This window comes from Acomys russatus, chromosome 22 (assembly GCF_903995435.1).
Source record: "Acomys russatus chromosome 22, mAcoRus1.1, whole genome shotgun sequence".
Classification (NCBI taxonomy): domain Eukaryota; kingdom Metazoa; phylum Chordata; class Mammalia; order Rodentia; family Muridae; genus Acomys; species Acomys russatus.
In genome coordinates, this window is record NC_067158.1 from 55,626,734 (window position 1) to 55,647,262 (window position 20,529).

The window sequence follows — 20,529 nt, forward strand, 5'->3', positions numbered from 1 at the left end:
AATCCCAGCACTCGGCAGTCAGAGGCAGGTGGATCACTGTGAGTTCGAGGCCAGCCTGGTCTACAAAGCGAGTCCAGGACAGCCAAGGCTACATACAGAGAAACCCTGTCTCAAAACAAGCAAGCAAACAAAAGAGGAAGGAAGCTGTAATCCTTCAAGGAAACTGAAGTGTTACCATGTTAAACATTTTAATGTAACTCTTAAAAGATTAATTTTCCTGGCATCTACAGAATGTAAATATAAAGTAATTCTAATAAATCAAAATAGACTATATGAAATAGAGATTAGAAAATACCTGAGTTAAGTGCTATTTATTATTATATATTTTCAAAAATCTTACCTTTTTCCCACTTTGTATATTTTTAAATTCAAATTTGAACTTTGCTCCTACAGTATTTAATATATAAAACTATACCATTTTAATAGTTTAAGAATTCTTTCATTGATGTATTAAAAACATTTTAAAAGTTAAGTCTTCATTTTTGAAAACGATATTATCTTTTTATCTTTCAGGTATGGCTTTTCAAATATGCGCTATATTTCTTCATTGATTAGTGGTGTTGGTATTTTCATGATGGGCGCAGGACTCTCTTGGTACCATGGAATCATGGGATTGCTTCATCCTCAGCCTATGGAATCCCTTCTATGGGTGATCCTCTTTATCCTTTCTCTCCCTTTGGAGTACTGTGACTTAGTGAAATACCTTTGTGAAATTGTATTGGAATGTAAAAGGATTATTAATATATTATAAATATAAAATTAGTGTGGTGGCAATTTATGTTTAGCCAGCTATTTACCCAAATAAGGACACAGGAAGACTTTGATTTATTTAATTAGCCTTGAGAACAATACAGAGCAATTATTACTCCAGCCTAACCCTCTGAACTAGTCTAGCTTTCTCCCAGCCAAAATTCCCATACTGCTTTCATTCTAGGCATGTGGCAAAAATGCCTTTTCGATGTTTCAGAAGACTCCAACTGTGGGCCCCATGGCTAACGCCTATGAATGGGACATTTTACTTTTAGTGGGGCTCTGTGTGTTTCCTTTCTTCTGACAGCCGCCATCAGCAGCCTTGCCTACGGATTGATGTTCACGTGTGCACCAGACAGTTGACCATGACCCTCAGACTCCTGGGGCAAGCCCACCGAGCAGTCTCACAGTAGAGATGTTCACGTGTGCACCAGACAGTTGACCATGACCCTCAGACTCCTGGGGCAAGCCCACCGAGCAGTCTCACGGTAGAGATGTTCACGTGTGCACCAGACAGTTGACCATAGTCCTCAGACTCCTGGGGCAAGCCCGCCGAGCAGTCTCACGGTAGAGATGTTCACGTGTGCACCAGACAGTTTACCATAGTCCTCAGACTCCTGGGGCAAGCCCGCCGAGCAGTCTCACGGTAGAGATGTTCACGTGTGCACCAGACAGTTTACCATAGTCCTCAGACTCCTGGGGCAAGCTCACCGAGCAGTCTCACGGTAGAGATGTTCGCCTTTGGCCATCCTCCTCTGCAACTTGTCTGCAGTCATGCTAGGCGCACCACCAGGGTGTGGAGGCTCCCACCTCCTTTCGAAAACCCCTGCAGGCTAAGTGCTTCATTCTGGTGGTAGAACATTCTGGAATGAGACTGAACCTAGAACTTTTTTTTTTTTTTATTTGGGTCATAGAATAATAGTATATAACTAGTCTTATTTTAACATCCTGTTATTCCATATGTATCTATGGTAACAAGCCAGGTGAACTAGGCATACTTTTATTTTGGTTTTTGTTGGTTAGTTATTAAGACAGTGTTTTGCTTCGACACCCAGACTGGGCTTGAACTCTTGAGTCCTCCTGCCTTATGCTTTTTCTGCATTCCCTGTGCTGCAGTTACAGTAGAACGCCACGGTGTCTAGTCCTTCGTTTTTGAGGATAGTTTCCTACTCTGTTTTTTGTTTTGTTTTGTTTTGCTTCCTGAGACAGGGTTTCTCTATGTAACAATTCTTGCTGTCCTGGACTCTCTTTTTAGAGCAGGCTGGCCTCAAACTTACAGAGATCCAGCCGGGCGGTGGTGGCACACGCCTTTAATCCCAGCACTCGGAGGCAGAGGTAGGTGGATCGCTGTGAGTTCGAGGCCAGCCTGGTCTACAAAGTGACTCCAGGACAGTCAGGGCTCCACAGAAGAGACCCTGTCTCAAAAAACAAAACAAAAAACTTAAAGAGATCCACCTGCCTCTGCCTCCCAAGTGCTGGGATTAAAGGCCTGCCCCACCACGCCCAGCTCCTACTTTGTTTTTAACCATAGTTCACTTAGTACAATTAAATGAACCAAACTTGCGTCCCCTGAACATGTTGAGCCACTTTGCAGGCTCAACGCCTTGTTGTCCTAGCTTCATCTGATTGGAACAGCGTCACTTGACTGAGGCAAAGTAGCTTCTGAAGTTAGGCAGTGATGAGGTAAATTTTAATTTATTTTTAATTTATATATTACTCACTTTGCAACCCCATCGTGCCCCTCTTCCTCTCCTCCTGGACCCTCCATCCCACCATCTGCCCCCTACCTCCCCTCCCCTTGTGATGAGGTAAATTTTTAATTGTGATTGAGTTTGAAAGTTCCTAGCATACCCTGTCCCTGAGTAACAGCATTCTACTAGTGTGAGGCACTTTGCTAAACACTGGGTCCAGTAGACTCTTACTAGGCGTTACTTCACAGTCCTCGATTTGGGGCACTTTTGTTTTTAATAGGAAAATTTTTCTTTTATGTCTTTTAAAACTTTTTGTTTAAAAAAAAAAAAATTGGGAGTGTGTTTGGAAACAAGCCTTCTCTATGTAGCCGTGGCTGTCCTGGAACTTGCTCTATAGACCAGGCTGGCCTCAGACTCTTGAGATCTGCCTGCCTCTGCCTCCTCGAGTGCTAGGATTAAAGGCCAGCACTATGGATAGTACTATATCTGGCCTGTGTCCATATGTTATCATCCTTTGGGTTGTTTCCCAACAAGATCCTTAGGGTCTAGCTTGACTTAGAGCTTATATTTTAATCTTATAAAATATTAGAAATTTTATATATGAGTATCTGTAATTCTTTAGTGAAATATTTGGTTCATTGTTTGTTTTAATACTTGTTTTCCAGGCATACTGTATTTTAGCAGGATCTTTGGTGTCTGAAGGAGGTATGTAGTGTTACCAAGTCTAGTGTACATTTAACGACACACTCATTAAGGTGCCAAGCTCTGTTAGTTCATCCTGTGAAGTTAGGAACCTCAGCTCTGTGTGCTTCTCAAGGTAGAAAGTCTGTGGAGGACTCTGTGGCTGTGCTGTGTGGGCGATGGTGCTGTAGAGTGCTCTGTGGCTATGCTGTAGTGGGTGAGGGCACGGGGAGTGGGCGATGGTGCTGAGGGGTCTATTGGCTGCTCAGTCGACAAAGGCTGTTGCTGTGGTAATGATAATTTTGAAGTAGGAGGTCCATTTTGTTCCAATGGCTAGAATCCTGATGGTTCATGGAGAGCCTGTCTTACTGCAGCTGTGGTGTTAAGTGCTGTGTTTATTTGTTTATCTTTTGAAATGCCTCTTTTTAAAGTTTGGACACATGAAGTTTTTTCTTTGCTGATAGGATGCTTTTCTTTCAGCAACACTTCTTGTTGCCATAAATGAACTCCGCAGGAGCGCTCAGGCCAAAGGAACATCATTTTATAAGTATGGTATGTAGTTTAGAACCAGGTATTTGTTTATTTATTTATTTTTATGTGCTTAAAGCATTTAGCGCTGTTGCTTTGTCACCAATAGCTGGTATAAAACAAGTCCCACTGTCTTGTCTGTGTGACTGTCATAAGACAAGTTAGCTCTTTAAAAAGAGAGTTTTTGAGCATAGGGATGCTTTATGTCTGAACTTGACTTGGCTGAGCTGTTATATTTCTGAATGTGCCTGTATAATTGGAAAGGTAATTTGACTGTACAAGTTATTATCAATACTTAAGATTAAAAAAATAGTTTTAAAACTATAGTCTCCCATCCATTCTTTTGTTAATTTAGCAGATTGATTTAAGTTGGTACTTGTTAGAATGATTTCTGATTGTCAGATTAAGATTTCAGAAGTTTTCTTTTCTTGTCTTTTGCCCCAATGATTAAGTCATGGAAAGTCGTGATCCAAGTACAAATGTTATCCTGCTGGAGGACACTGCAGCTGTTTTAGGGGTGGTGATAGCAGCTACGTGCATGGGCCTCACCTCTATAACAGGTAAGTAGTTCTTAAACGACACATGATTTTTCTTCTACTACTTAATTCTCTAAAATATGAGGAGTTGGTCAGATCATTGATTAATTTTAAGCCAGTGGATTATTATATAATCCATACTAATTTTTTATTTGCATATTTGTGTGAAACTGGCTATCATCATGTTTAGTGAAATAATCTGGTTCAGGCAAATACTGCCTGTTTTCTGTCATCTGTAGAATCTAGGGTGTGTGTGTGTGTGTGTGTGCGTGTGTGTGTGTGCGTGTGTGTGTGTTGTTGTTGTTGTTGAAAGTAGGAAGAGCACCATTAGCAGAGAGGAAGAGCTATTAAGGAAGCAAGAGGCAGGGAAAAGCAGGTAATAGAGCTCACATGACGTAAGGCAGCAGGAGAGCTGCTCAGAGCGAAGAGGAGACCAGCGGGCTGGGAGGCTGGGTAAGGGGTGGTGCACAGCATGTGTATGAACAACCTATCGCTTCGTAACCTAACTTTAGAGCTTAATGGTAAAACATTTGGGCCAGTGAACGTGTGCAGATGTTTCTGCGTTAGATTTTTATCTCCAGATGAGAAATAAAGAAGGCATTGGTAGATCCTTGTAAGCCTTGGTAGCAGTGTGCCAAAATTGTGGCCTTTCTGATCCACGTCACTTTACCTGTGACAGTGTGGCTGATGCTAACTGGGTAATGTCACAGGCCCTCAGGGGTCACGGCAAGGGTCGTGGTTATTGAAGTCTCTGCCGCCTTCACAGCCTGGATTCTTCAGGCTTTTCCCTGCTCGGTTTGGCAGCTGGTTAAGTCGTCTGAGGGCCGGAAGGCTAATTGGGACAGAAGACTCATTTTGTTTTCTAAAGTGAGAGCCATTTGGGTGTTGACTCAGTCTGTGAGGTCGGGCTCTTCTAGGGCTCACCTTCACTGACGTGTTCAGCAAGTATCAGCTGATGGCCTGGTTGACCTTTACCCTGCCCAATTCTCTCTTTCAAGATGGGGTTACACTATGTATCCCTGGTAAGCCTGGCTCTGTAGACCAGGCTGGCCTTGAACCCAGAAGAGATCTGTCTGCCTCTGCCTCCCAAGATGAAAGGCTACAGTGCTGCTTCTGTTTAAAGTTAAATAAGCGCCATTGAGTTAACTCAGCAGTTAAGGACACTCGGGGCCAAGGCTGATGACTTGACTTTGTTGTCTGGGACCTACATAGTGGAAGAGAAGGTCCCCCAGTAGTCCCCTGAGTGCCATACACATGCTGAGGTGTGCATGCATGGGCACACGTGCCAGCACTAACATGGTTTTGTTTTAAGGAAGGATTTTCCTTGAGACAGAGTCTTACTGTGTAGCCCTAGCTGGCCTGGAACTTCCCCAGCTTGCCTCAGCCTCACAGCGCTCTCCCACCTCTTCTCCTTGGTGCTAAGGGTAAAGGCACACACCACCATGCCCAGCTGCTCTTGTAGAGTAGTAAAACTATTAGCACTCATTAAAGAAGTGACTAAAGGAGCCAGGAGGGGGTTTCCAGTAGCCGGGTTGTTGGCTCTTAAGGCTCATGAAGTAATGGGAAATGCGGCGTGTCTGCTTGACTCCTGTAGGCAATCCACTGTACGACAGCCTGGGCTCCTTGGGGGTGGGCACCTTACTAGGTGTGGTCTCCGCCTTCCTCATCTACACGAACACAGAAGCACTCCTGGGGCGGTCCATACAGCCAGAGCAGGTGCAGCGGCTTACTGAACTCCTGGAGAGCGACCCGTCAGTAAGGTGAGCCGGGGCTGGTGCTGTGCTTTGGGTGGTTCCTACAGACACAGTGAACTGTTACTCAGGGGAAGAAACGTGTCTCTTGAAACCCCTTGTAAGATTCATACACACAAGTCTTCAACCTGTGTACCCCGTGGGTAAGTCATAGATGCTGTAATGAGATAAATGTAGTTGACTTGCCTTTTAAAGCTTCCAAAACCGTGGGCCAGAAATAAATCTTTCCTCCTCAAAATTGTTATCTTTGATATTTGGCTATAGTCATGAAAAACTAATAAATACAATTATTCTGTTCAAATTTTAAAATAGGAAGCTCTTGAGTCTGTTGTCCGGTTTGATTTCAGTCTGTTTCTGTTGCTGTGACAGGATAGCAGAGAGCAGGACTTTGTAAAGAGGCTTGTGTAGCCCCCCCCCCCCCAAAAGCGGAAGTTCACATTCCAGCAGGAGTCCATGCAGCTGGAACTCAGGGTGGAAGCAGGACGTGTATAGAGCAGAGTGGTGCAGGCAGGAGGCCCTGCTACCAAACAGTGGGTCCTGGAGCTGAAGTCCTAAGGACAAGAGCTCACTGTCCTCCAGAGGCGGCCCCAGGCTTCTCGTAGGCTCCACTCGGAGCAGTTACACAGCAGCACGACTGTACAGGAGGTGTTACAGCTGAAACCATGCAAGTGTTTACATGTCCTGTATGCTGTTAAGTCTGAAATTGCCACTTGGAGGCCACCACTCACACATGCAATCGACAGGACTGTTTTATTTCATGAAAGAAAGGATCCTGTGTGCAGGGGTCAGCCACTTTACAAAATGGCGACCCTGGGTGTCGGCTTGCAGTCCTTTTTATGGGTAAAGAGGGAGTTTCAGCAAGAGTTAGGTGATCTAAGACCTGACTGGTGGGCAACAAGGCAGCGACATGGGTCGGGTTTTGATCAGCCCGGACCCAGGAGGCCAGGCTTGGGGTAAGATTTCTCCACGCTTTTCTTGTTATCTCTTAGCTGCCCTTTTCTCTGACTGGCTGCCCTCGAATGAGGGATTTTTCCTGGAACTGATAGTGACTCCTCAGGTCAGGCCTAGGTCAAAATGGAGTAAAAAACTCTCCTTTCATATGCTTGAATTAGTAAAACATTAGTAATTATTTGACTTATACTCTAAAATCTCTACTTAAATTTACAAGGTAGTTACATTATAATTTTAAGTTAAATATTAAAATCAGTGCCAATCTTAGTTATTTCATGTGAAATAAGCCCTACTAATACTCTGTCTTTGTAATACTAACTTTATAGAGTGAGGTGGGAAGTTTTTTTTGTGGAGAGCATATGAAGATATTAACTTCTTTTTTAAATTTCATTTTATTTTTATACGTGTGTGTTGGGTGTACGCGTATACCAGTGTTTTCCATGAATGACTCATGCCCATGGAGGTAAGAAGGTATCAGTCCCCTGACACTGGAGTTACAGATGATTGTGAGTTGGCATGTGGGTGCTGGGAACTGAACCCAGATCCTCTGGAAGAGTAGCCGTCTCTCCAGCCCAACAGTAATTTCTTTTAAAAGTCTTTGATGACATTTATCAATGAAGCCATCTGGACATGGGCTTTTCTATATTAAATCGGTTTGGGGCTTTTTTTTTTTTTTTTTTTTTTTTTTTTTTTTTTTTTTTTTGGAGACAGGGTTTCTCTGTGTAGCCTTGGCTATCCTGAACTCACTTTGTAGACCAGGCTGGCCTGAAACTCAACAGTGATCCACCTGCCTCTGCCTCCCGAGTGCTGGGATTAAAAGCATGTGCCACCACGGCCCCGCTTTTTGTTTGTTTGGGGGTTTTGCTGTTGTTGTGGTTTTTTTATACATACCCTTAGGTGTTATCTTCTCTTACAGATTTTTCCCCATGTTCCAAACCTTGAGCCTTGCACCTGCTGGTCAAGTCTGTCAGATGGTGTTTCTTACTGGGCTGTGTTAGAAGTTTGTGTAGTTCTGAAAATCTTCCTATTACATATATAATATGTGGGGGGTTTGCACACAATTTCTTTGAAATGTTTTTCTTTAAGGTTGGCAGCAATGTCACATCCTTTGTTTCTGATTGTATTAGCTTAAATCTCCACCTTTACACACACACACACACACACACACACACACACACACAATAAAAGCAATAAAGACTTGTCAATTTTGTTTTCAAACAATTGCATTTTGGCTTAATTGGCCTTTTCTGTTCTCTCATCTCCCTCTTCATTAATTTCTTCTTGAATCATTATTGTTACCTTCCTTCCGGTTGCTTTGGGTTTAGTTTGCGCTATTTCCGGTGTCTTTAGGCAGGCTTAGGGTAAGTTTTTGAACTGGTTTGTTACCTTTTTAATGCAGACACTTCACAGATAGAAGCTGTCCCAGCCTCTGCTTTCTCTGCACCAGGCATTGTTCTCCTGCAGCATCTTGTCTCCTCTGAAAGCACTTTCTCATCTTGCTTGTTTAAAATTTTTTGTCCTTAATTAACATACAATGATTGTACGGACTATGGACCATAGAATAGCATCTCACTAAATATTTGTAGTATGTAATGGTCAGATCCAGTAGTAGAAACACTCATGGCCTTAAACGTTGAACTCTTCATTGGAAACATTTGAAATCCCAAAGTAGCATTTTTGAAATATATAAGTACTTATTGCCACTTCTGAGTGAATGCTGGAAGCCGCTGAGCAGTGGTGGCGCACGCCTTTAATCCCAGCACTCGGGAGGCAGAGGCAGATGGATCACTGTGAGTCCGAGGCCAGCCTGGTCTACGAAGCGAGTCCAGGATAGCCAAGGCTACACAGAGAAACTCTGTCTCAACCAAAAACAAACAAACAAACAAAAAAGTAAGAATGCTGGGAGCTAATTTCCCACCCCACCCCTTCCCCTAGTGGTTTATCGTAGCCTCTCTCCATCCATCCCCCTCAGCCTGTGGTAGTTCCTCTTCTTCCCCCACTGCCATGAAATTAGTATTTTTAGCTCCACACACAGGTGAGAACATGGAGTGTTTGTCTTTCCATGTCCAGCTTATTTTACTTAACATGATCTCCTCCAGTTCACTCATGATTTCAGTGAGGACTTTGTTCTTTTCACTGCATAATAATATACATTTGTTTATATATACTACTATTTCTGTATTCCTTTACTTAGAAATTTCTAGATTACTTTTCATTTCTTCATATTGTAATCATCATGAGAGTACAATTGTCCGTACAACATACAAATTTCCCTTTTGGGGTGTGTGCGCGCTGCTCGTGTGTACAGGCGTACGTACGTGCGTGCGTGCGTGTATGTTTAGAGGTATGTCAGTTTCTAAATATTTGCAACTTTCTTTCTGTTGCTAATCAATCAGTTTCCTGCCTTGCAGTAGTCAGAGCATACACTTCCTGTTGCCCTATCCTCTAAGCTGCTGAGGCTGCCACCTCGCCACGCACAGATCTGTCTGGGTTGGAACTCCATGTGCACCTGAGAGAGCTGCTGAGCAGGAGTGTTGTACAGATGTTCGTGCAGCTTGCTGGTTTATAGCCTTAAGGGCGTTCAGTCTTCTCTGCATCATTTCGCTTTCTTCTGGGAGGAGGCTTTTTGACGTCTTCAGCCGTTATTGACTTACTTGTTTCTACTTTATTTCTGTCCATTTTTTATTTTGGTGCAATTTTGCAGCATTCTAATTAAAATCTAGTAAAAGAGCTTTTTAAAAAAATGATTTTATGTGCATTGGTGTTCTGCCTCCATGTATGTTTGTGTGAGGGTTTCAGATCCTTTGGCGCTGGAGCCACAGGCAGTGGTTAGCTGCCACGTGGGTGCTGGGAATTGATCCAGGGTCCTCTGGAAGAGCAGCCAGTGCTCTTAACCTCTACGCCATGGCTCCAGCCCGTAAAAGAACTCTTAAGATAAAAGAGTAGTAAGTGTGGATTGTCTGCAGGAATGAAGATATGTGGGTTATATCCTCGGAAACCATCAGTGTTAGGAATCAAAGTTCATTAGGGTTTTTTTCTTTTTCTTTTTTTTTTTTTACTTTTTAAAAATTAATTTATTCATATTACATCTCAAGTGTTATCCCATCCCTTGTTTTCTCCCGTTCACCTCCCCCCCCCCACTTTCACCCTATTTCCCTCCCCTATGACTGTGACTGAGGGGGACATCCACCCCCTCTATATGATCATAAGGTATCAATTCTTTTCTTGGTAGCCTGCTATCCTTCCTCTGAGTGCCACCAGGCCTCCCCTTCAAGGTGACGTGGTCAAATATGGGGCACCAGAGTTCGTGTGAACGTCAGTCCCCACTCTCCACTCAACTGTGGAGAATGTCCTGTCCATTGGCTAGATCTGGGTAGGGGTTCGAAGTTTACTGTGCGTATTGTCCTTGGCTGGTGCCATAGTTTGAGCAGAACCCGTTGGCCCAGATCCGCCGATCATAATGTTCTTCTTGTAGGTTTCTAGGACCCTCTGGATCCTTCTATTTCCCCATTGTCCCATACTTCTCTCACCTAGAGTCCCAATAGGATGTCCTCACATCTATCCCACTTTCCTGGTAAGTGAAGACTTCATGGGACATGACCCTTGGGCTAGTGTCCAATTATAAATGAGTATATGCTATTTGAGTCTTTCTGCTTCTGACTTAACTCACTCATTATGATCCTTTCTAGTTCTGGGTTTGTTTGTTTGTTTGTTTGTTTGTTTGTTTGTTTGTTTTTCCTTAACAGTAAAATAATACCTCTTGCAGTATTACATCTGTCTCAAAGCTTAGTGGTGTAGGCGACATTTATTGTCTGACAGTAGCTGTGGTCAGGGATTCGGGCCCTGCTTGTGCAGCTCTCCGCTTTAGTCTTTCTCACAGACTGTAGTCAAGGTGCTGATTGACTTGTGCCTGGGAAAGGAGCCACTGGCTAAGACGTCTGATGTTGGCGGGATTAGATCCTTCGTCACATGAGCCTCTCCAACATGGCAGCGTACTTAGTCAAAGAGTGCAGGCTGATGGGGGTACCCAGGATTGAATGTGAACAATAAGAAAAGTAACAGGCAGCTGCCTGATGAGGGAAGTGATGTTTCATCTCCTGCCCACATCTATTCTCTTGGCTAGAAGTGGGCCACATTTGAGGAGAGGTGATCACACAGGATACAGGAGGCATTGATCAGCAAGACGGCTCACACGCTGCATTACAAGAGCATTCTCTCTGCAGTCAGTTACAGGGACGTAAGGTTCAGCTACCTGAGAATAGATTTAGCCACCACCTAAGTATTAAACAAAGAAAGACATGTCACAGCGCTTTGTGAGGACAGACAGCAATCAAATGAGTAAATGATAGGCTTTGTGTTTAGCTTGCATATCTCTAACTTTATAGCCACTGAGTCGTTTATTCTCTATCACCTCAGAGAGCTGATAACACCTCTTTCTGTGGATTAGAAGTCATGGACTCTCCGGGCAGTGGTGGCGCACGCCTCTAATCCCAGCACTCAGGAGGCAGAGGCAGGTGGATCTCTGTGAGTTCAGGTCCAGCCTGGTCTACAAAGTAAGTCCAGGACAGTCAAGGCTACACAGAGAGACCCTGTCTCAAAAAAACCAAAAAAAGAAGAAGGAGGAGGAGGAGAAGTAGCCATGGACTCAGTTGCTCAAGATCATTCAGAAATTAGGATTCAGTGTTCTGATAGCACAGAGTCTGTCTTACGGTGGCATTCTAAGACTACTCTGTTTTTGGACACAGGCTTTATTTCTTACATATTCTATAAAGAAAATAGATTGAACTGATGGCAGGTAGGCACCTTCTCCAGTTCCACAGGGAAGGTTTGCTCCTTCTGTTAGAGCTGGAGGAAAGCCCAGCAGTTGGTGCATCTTCCGCCTTCCTTTTGGGAGGCAGAGGGGCAGTGTGGGGCTGTGGTCTGCCTGAGCACTGGCTGAGCGACCTTGAGAAGAACGTCTCTAAGTGCAGATGCTTCCTGTGTTTTGTCCCGATTGGAGCCATTACAGTCTGTGCTGCGTTGAGCGTGTGCTAGGTTGCCTTTGCCCTCATCAGTCTGTACATTATTCACCCTTTCTAACAGTCGCTCCAGGACTGCGTGAAGACCCTGCCTGCTAGCCAGCACACAAGCCACTAGTGCACTTGTGGTGTGGCTTCCTTGCACTGCTGTGCACTGGACCTGTTTTGAACCTCATCATCACAGAAGAGAAAGGAAGGCAGGGGGGAAAGTGTGATTTACACACTCAAATATTGTTATCAACAAAAATTTTGGTTTTTTAAATGTTGGGAAATTGGTAACTGTATAGATTATGGGAAAGTTTATAAGATTAACTTGATAATAGTTTAGAGAAGCACTTTAGAATTAATAATTTTTAATATATAATCTTTATAATTCACTTATATAATTTATTACAAAAACAGTATTATGCTTATCGTTCTGTGTGACATTATGCACAGAAGCCAGGACATAGGGTTGGCCTTACACAGTGATGAGCTTGGCAGTAGGTGCTCTGCAGTGTTGCTGGGGAGGCTGGGACTCTCTGCCGTGAGCATATGGGTGCCGTTCACTCAGACTTACATGCGTTGTTATTCACTGCAGGGCAATTCATGATGTGAAAGCCACAGATCTGGGATTAGGAAAAGTCAGATTTAAGGCTGAGGTGGATTTTGATGGACGAGTTGTTACACGGTCATATTTGGAAAAGCAAGATTTTGACCACATGCTGCAAGTAAGTTTATGTATTTGTAATTTTCTTCTGTGGCCCCAGTTTAACGTCACTTTTTTCTTTACGGTCTTAGAGTTACTTGACCTATGAACTTTTTAGTTCCCAAGTCTGATAGACTTTGTGTTTACAGTGGGTCAGAGGAGACAGCTAAAAGTACAGACTGAGTCATTAAGTTGTTAGTACTTGTTACATGAATTAACTCTCAGCATCCCTGTATGGCAACAAAATAACACTTAGATTCTACCATACAAGCAACCTTAAACAGCAGACCAGCCAGCTTGTCTGAGATTTCAGAACCATATGTATGATGTCACATGAATGTCATCTTTGACTCCAGATCCATGCTTTCTTACTGAGAACACAACAGCACACTCACCCGCTTCTCTGTTTTATTTTCTGTGGGTTAAGTTACCAGAATCCAAAAATGGTAAGTAGAAAATTCTAGAAATAAGGACAAACTTTAAACTGCCTTCTGAACAGTTGTTAGTTGCCAGGACATGAATTATGCTTCCCCAACGCCTCCAGCCTGCATGTGCTGCCTGAGCTGAGCTGGGGTGGGGCGGGAGAGGCATGCTCACAAAACTTGCAGTGCAGGTACAGGATCTCAGTTGTGTCTTATTGTTGGATATGTGCTTGGTTAATTGATTCAACTTTATCCTTGGTATGTATTTTTGTATATAAAAAAAATAGGAGGATTAGAGAGATGGCTCAGAAGTTAAGAGCTCTGTCTGCTCTTCCAGAGGTTCTGAGTTCAATTCCCAGCAACTACATGGTGGCTCACAACCATCTATAAGGAAATCTGATGCCTTCCTCTGGCCTGCGGGCATACACACAAGCAAACACTGTATATGTAATAAATAAATCTTTTTTTTTTTTTTTTTTTTTTTTTTTTAATGAGGCTGGAGAGATGGCTTAGCAGTTAAGAGCACTGTCTGCTCTTTTAGAGGATCCAGGTTCAATTCCCAGCACCCACATGGCAGCTCACACTGTCTACCTTCAGTTCCAGGGGACCTGACACCCTCACACAGACACACCTACAAGCAAAACCCCAATACATATAAAATTAAATTAATTAAAAATAAAAGAGAGATTTAGGGTCTGCACTATGTGGTTTTAGTAACCTCTAGATTCTAGGACAAAAACCTCAAAAATAAAAAGGTAATGTGGTAATCTAAAGACATTTTATAGAAGCCAGCAGTAAACAGAATGAATGTTACTACTTGGTTTTGTCAGACCTTAACATTTGCTATGCAGGTTGAGTATCCTCATAGAAAATAGAAATGTTTCTGATTTCACTTAAAATATATATATTTGCATACATTGAGTGTTCTTAATCCAAAAGTCAAAAGGCCTGGTGCTTAGCCTTGCTGTTATCATTGTTTCTTAGCTGTAGACATGGTCTGGTGTGGCTGGACTCCTGAACCTTCCGTTCCTTCCCTGTGGTGCTGCGTTGCACAGGTGCCACCATGCCTGGCATGTGTGCTGGCGACTGAGCACAGGGCATCATGCAGACACCCCGCCACTGAGCTGCAATGTCGTTTTGAATGTCGTGTCAGTGCTCACAGGGTTGTAGACTTCAGAACATTTGGGTTTTCAGATTAGGGGTACCTAACATGTACTATGTTTAGGATCTTAAAAGAAATCATGACAAAGACGGTTTTATTTTTTGCTAAATCTCATTTTTGTCCCCAGAGTTACCTAATGTGCTGAATTTGATACCTGTCATTTCCATTCTGAGTTCTAGACTGCATGTTTTTAGCATAATATATTTTGAATGTTCCACAGTGTATGATATAAATGTATAATATATAAATGTAAATGGTTTTATATCGTGTGACTGTACGGCTGCATAACGGTATGTCTGAGATTCCTTGTTAGTCTATATGGTTTGGGATCATTTACTGTCACTGCTGTCACATTCTATGAATATGATATGATACAATTTGCATATCCTGTTTCTAGATGAAGATTTATATTGTTTCAGCGTTAAACTGTTAGAAACAATGCCAGGTGTCGTAGCTCCTGAAAGCCTGAGGCAGAAGGATCACGATTTTGGGGCATCCTGAGCTGCATAGTAAGATCCTATCTCAGAGAGAAAGAAAAAGAGCTGATGCCTGGTTGCGTTTCATACGTGTGACCTAGGTCACGTGTGGGAGTCTCCTCGGGGTAGACATGGATAGCTAAGCTGAAGTAGATGAAAACTGCCCAGTGTACACTCTTCTGCTTCCATAGATGGAGCTGAACTAACCTCCAAAGTATGCCCAGTTTTCTCTCACATTCAAGGTAGAAGTTTTTATTGCGTCTTTTTGTTTGTTTGTTTTTTGTTTTCTAAGACAGAGTTTCTCTGTGTAGCCTTGTCTGTTCTGAACTCGCTTTGTAGACCAGGCTGGCTTTGAACTCATAGAGATCCATCTGCCTCTGCCTCCCTGAGTGCTGGGTGAATTAATTAATTTATTTATTTATTTATTTATTTATTTTTAGGTTTTTAGGTTTTTTTGTTTTTGTTTGTTTGTTTTTTTTTTTTTTTAGCTTTTTCAAGACAGGGTTTCTCTGGGTATTCTTGGCTGTCCTGGAGTCAGTTTGTAGATCAGGCTGGCCTTGAACTCATAGCGATCAGCCTGCCTTCCAAGTGCTAGGATTAAAGGCATGTGCCACTACGCCCGGCCTTTTTTTTTTTTTTTTTTTTTTCTCCTTAAAGACAAAAGTCTCACTCTGTAGGACTGGCTGGTCTGGTACTAGCTATGTGGACCAGGATGGCCTCCAACTCAGAGAGGTCCTAGGCATGCCCTCTACACCCAGAGACCTTGAGTCCTCTAACGTCCTGTCATTCCCTCCAGAGCTGGGACCCCTGGACTGTGTCCAGCTCTTGTATGCTGTTTATCTTGTGGTTAAAAGAAAAAAACCTTTCATCACTTTATCGTGAAAACATTTTTTTTCTAAAACTTTTGTGACTTAGTCTACTTTGAATTGCTTACTTACTAGACTGAAGGAGAAGTGAGCTGTTTTTATTGTCATGGGAGGTCGTCATAGTCCTGGCAGGACTTGGTGAGCGATCTCTGTCTTTACCGTCACTCTGCAGGCTCACTGGGCGTGGCGTTCTTCTGGATTTGTTAAGAAGCAGGTGATTCACTGCCTTGCCGTAAAGATTGCACTTCTCATTAAACTTAGTGGTGCTACAAATTATGCAGATACCACTATAATTTTACAATTCTGTTTTTCTGCTTTCATTTTCTTTATAGGAAATTCAAGAAGTGAAGACTCCTGAACAGTTAGAAGCCTTTATGCTTAAACATGGAGAAAACATTATCGATACTCTCGGAGCGGAAGTGGACAGGCTTGAGAAGGAGCTGAAAGTAAGAGCTATTTGCCAAAAAAATTGTCCTCTGATACCAACAGCTGTTTTTGGGGTCTTTATTCTGTGTAGACCCCATGCTAAGTGTGTATGTGTGTACTCTCTTTTACCCCATAAACACTTTGTAGGCAAAGATTTCATGGATTCATGAACTTAAGTAACTCAGCCAGTGAAATGATTTAAATCTCTTGTTCATCTCCAAATTCAGTTTTTTATCACTGTTTTTCCTACTTGTCATCTAAGGTAGTAAAAAGTATTTTGCCTTTAAATAGAGAGTATTTTGACACAAGGTGGTAGTAGTGTACACTTTTAATCCCAGCACTCAGGAGGGCGGGGTGGGCAGGTCTCTGTGAGTTCGAGGCCAGCCTGGTCTACAGACTGAGTTCACAGACATCCAGGGCTACACAGAGAAACCCTGTCTCAAAATAAGTAAATAATAAATAAAAGAAAAAGTCTTGAAGAAAATAAAAAGAAACCATATTTTAGTCAAAAAAATTTTAAAAGCCAATGTGATGGAGTGTTTATAGTACTAAGCATGCCTTCACATTAGTCTGCGCTTTTCCCTGTTGAGTTGGAAGTAGCTGTCCCTTACTGTCTATGCTTACTAGTAGTATTGCTTCATATATTTTTTTAAAGACTTATTTTCACTGTACATGTATGGATGTTTTGCCTATAATTATGTACCACATGTGGAAAGTATCTGCAGAGGCCAGAAAAAAGGGCCCCGGATTCTTTGGATCCATTGGATCCTTGTAAGTTACCATGTGGCTTCTTGGAACTGATCCTGGGTCCCCTGTAAGAGCAGCAAGTGTTCTTAACTACTGAGCCATCTCTCCAGTCACCTACCTCACATATTTTTTTCAAAAACCTTTTAGTGTGAAGGATTAGAAGCCAGTAGCTAGCTTAACGATAGCTAGATTCAGCCACCGTATAAGTCCTCTGAGAAACTCCACCTAGCAGGGGTTCAGGACAGATACTGGACTTGCAGCTGGACCCTGGGCAGAGAGCTGAGAGTTGTATGAAGAGTGCGGCCAGGGCAGGGAGGGGGTGGGGTACCCAGAGGGATCAGGAGCTGCACAGGGAGACCACCAAGGCCAGTGCATCTGGACCCAGGGGCTCCACAGTCTGATGCACCAACCGAGGGCAATGCATGCAGAGAACCTAGACCCTGTGCAGACGTAGCGGATGGACAGCTCCTGCTCCATGGGTGAGAAGGGGGAGAGAGGGGACCGCCTCTGACATGAACTCTGGTGCCTGCGGTTTGATCACTGCCCCTTGGTGGGGCGGCCTTGCGAGGATGCAGGCTACCCTGGTGAGACCTGATAGATAGTGAGGAAGGAGGCCCCTCCCCCATCAGAGGTCTAGAGGAGGGGAATAGGGCAGAAGAGGGAGGGCGGGTGGGAACTAGAAGGTAAGGGCGAGGGGATAACAATCAGAATGTAATGTGAATAAATTATAACACATAAATATTATTTTCTTATGCATAAATCCTACTTGTTAGTATAACAAATATTTTTAGTTGCTGCAGTCTAGAGATGAGGAAGAATTGACAAGACCAAAAAGAAAAGAAAAAAAGGGTTTTATTTAGCTGTGAATAATGAAGAAATATTTTCCTTTCCAGAAACGCAATCCTGAAGTTCGGCACGTAGATCTGGAGATACTATAGTGGTGATGGAGGAGTCACGTGGGCGTGGAGACGTGGTCTTCCCCACTGAAGGGGACTCAGTGCCGTCCAGAGCCGCGCTTCCCAGCATGGATGGGCTGTTGCGGGCTGAGCAGTTGAACAGGCCACAGAACTAAAACTCCTTTCTTCTAATCATGTCTTCGTGCTTCTGTAGGGACACTGGCTGCTTAGATCACCCCCAGTTTCTCATTTCAGCCAGTCTGTATTGAGCCGTGAAATCATGTTTCCTTCCTTAACACGGTAACACAGTGTGTCCCCATGGTGTAACTTAGGCTACACTGAAGATTGGAGTCCACAGAGTTCGAGTTGTGAGTGTTCTGGCTAAACCTTGTTGTGTGGTTTTGAAATGGTCACTGTTTTGAGGTCTGCCTTTCCTGCCCAGTTGGGGAAGTGTTCTGTAGACTGTGACTGCGGCCTGAACACTCAGAGGCATGCTCCCTGACGCTCATTCCGGAGATGGCGCAGTTACTGAGTGGACTGAAGACACTTCAGACCTTCTAGACCATAGTAATTGCCATTTTGTAAAATTTCTTCTTTCTCCATTTTTCCTTATTTGGTTTAATTTTTGTAATGTTAAAGACATAATCCTAGGTGTGTGACTTTTTGTAAACTGGCTTCTGTGCCATAGTGTTTATTTACTGGGAAATAATACATCTGTAAATGTTTTAACATTCTGTAAAATGGACTAGAAATATTTATAATTTTATAGGCCCAATAGCATTTTGTTTTTAATTTATTTAAAAGCAGGCACTACTTATGTAAATATGAACTGTGGGATACTTTTTGCTTTGATAGAGAAGTAAATCTCTTACACTGAAACTTGTGTTGTGGTTTTGTGTGTGATCAGAGCCAACAGTGTGTCTGATCAAGTACAGTTCAAGTAAGCATTTAGCATAGCATATTGGCTGTACATATTATGTAAGCAAATAGCTCTGATGGCTGTAAGGTCTCAAGGGAAAACCATTCAGTTTAGTAACTGCAGACTCAGAGCAGAGCTGCAGCCGTCTCTGCCCAAACAGCTCGTGAGGTGTGTGGGAGCAGTGAGCGTCCTCGCCCACCCTTGTGAGCTCGGGGTTTCCAGGCTGAGATGGCAGTTTATGAATTACAGAAAACTGTAATGTGGAAACAGAAAATAAATCTCTGATTAAAGGATTTGTTGTGGTAGTTTTTGATTTGGAAATGACACCTGGTGGAAAGTTGTGAGAACTGATAATGTGCTTGTGTGGCCATGCAGGGTTGTGCTTGTTGTCCTTTTGTTTTGTATTTGAGAAACGGGTTTTGGAGGTCAAGCTGGCCTGGAACTCACTACATAGAGCCTGGGCTCTCTGGAAATACAGAATTGGGCCGAGTGGGATAGCTCACTGGGTGCTTGGCACCAAGCCTGCCGACTGCGTGTGACCTTGAAGAGTCACATGTGGATACAGAAAACTGACTACTCCACTTGTGTCCCCCCAATATATGTAATAAATTTTATTTACTTAATTTAAGTTGTTGCACTGTGGTCAAGCCCACTAGTAGAGTATTTGCCTGGCATGCGCAAAGCCTGGGCTTGGTTCCCTAGCCAGTTACAGTTTCACAGCATGCACAAGCAAGCATACAACTCGCTCCTTTGTTCTTGCAGTGTCTTAATAATTATGTTTACTTGTCATGACTCATGTTTTGGCTTTAGTTTTCTCTCCACCTTTCACACTCGCCGTTCATCATTTTATGCCATTGCCACACAGAAAAGAGCTAAGTCATGTCCAGTTTCCTCTTCGTAAAATTCTTTTGATATTTTCACATAATTGGGCAACAGTAATTAATCATTTTTCAAGATCCTCAAACAGATGTCTGGAAGTTATTCTAAATAGCACATTCCTTAGGGCTTGAAGAAGTGCTTGTTGTAAAGCACAAAAGGCTTGAGCTGAATTCTTCAGAGCTTGTGTAGTGTAAGGCTGACACCACAGGTCTGCAGGCCCAGGACTTCTGTGAGTGGGAGGCAGACACAGGAGGTGTCCTCAAAGCTTGAGGGTCAGCTAGCCTGAGATGCACAGAGGTCAGAGGTGATCAGCAAAGAGACTGTCTCCAGCTAGGGGGGCTGCCAGGACCGGGGGTATCCTTTGAGCCCCTCGTACTCATTTCTTTACTGTACGCATATGGATCAGTGCATGTGCACTTACAGATACAAATAGACCAGTCAGTCCTCACAGTTCTTGGAATTTTAAAATCTGACTTCGGTTAAGGATATAACCCTAAATAATAATTTGCAAATATGTCTTTCCAGTTCTGTTATTTTAAGGATTGTTTATGTAGATTTGGTCTAAAAACATGCAACATACCTGGAAGTGTGCATGAGACCAGGAGCTGTGTTATCCCATTTTTTTTTTTTCTTTGAACTAAAGCCAAATTACAGTTTTAAAACCAGTGCCAGTGGGCCGAGCGTGGTGGCGCACGCCTTTAATCCCAGCACTCGGGAGGCAGAGGCAGGCGGATCTCTGCAAGTTCGAGGCCAGCCTGGTCTACAGAGTGAGTTCCAGAACAGTTAGGGCTACACAGAGAAACCCTGTCTTGGGGGGGCGGGGAGGAAGGAAGCTGCAGAAAACGGCACAGGCTTTGGGAGTTTACACTATCCTCTCAGATCACACCCTCTCAGCCTCAGTGGCACCTGTCTGAAGTGTGATGACCCCCAATTGGCCAAACTGTCAGGAGTCAATGAAGCGAAGAACAAGGTAAGCCATTCATTCGGGGATTGTTTTCCTGAATCTCTCTTCCTGCCTCCGAGATGGAACTTCGGAAAGCATATAGATTGAAGATTGGCCTGACTCTTAATGTTTGCAATTTTTAAGTTGCATCCCTAGAGTTGGTTTTGTGGAAAAGGAACTTTTCATTTCTTTTACACTG

General features: G+C 43.2%; 1 protein-coding gene across 1 annotated transcript in view; it reads left to right on the top strand.

Moving 5' to 3' along the window:
* Slc30a9 (solute carrier family 30 member 9) overlaps window positions 1-18,626 on the top strand; it is a 49,026-nt gene extending 30,400 nt beyond the window's left edge. The window contains exons 11-18 of the mRNA XM_051164682.1: window positions 514-649; window positions 3,107-3,146; window positions 3,603-3,674; window positions 4,103-4,210; window positions 5,781-5,946; window positions 12,487-12,616; window positions 15,853-15,966; window positions 17,587-18,626. Of these exons, the coding sequence (XP_051020639.1) occupies window positions 514-649; window positions 3,107-3,146; window positions 3,603-3,674; window positions 4,103-4,210; window positions 5,781-5,946; window positions 12,487-12,616; window positions 15,853-15,966; window positions 17,587-17,631 (811 nt within the window). The 3' untranslated portion in view covers window positions 17,632-18,626. The remainder of the gene's footprint in view (window positions 1-513; window positions 650-3,106; window positions 3,147-3,602; window positions 3,675-4,102; window positions 4,211-5,780; window positions 5,947-12,486; window positions 12,617-15,852; window positions 15,967-17,586) is intronic.
* Window positions 18,627-20,529: the final 1,903 nt, after the last annotated feature.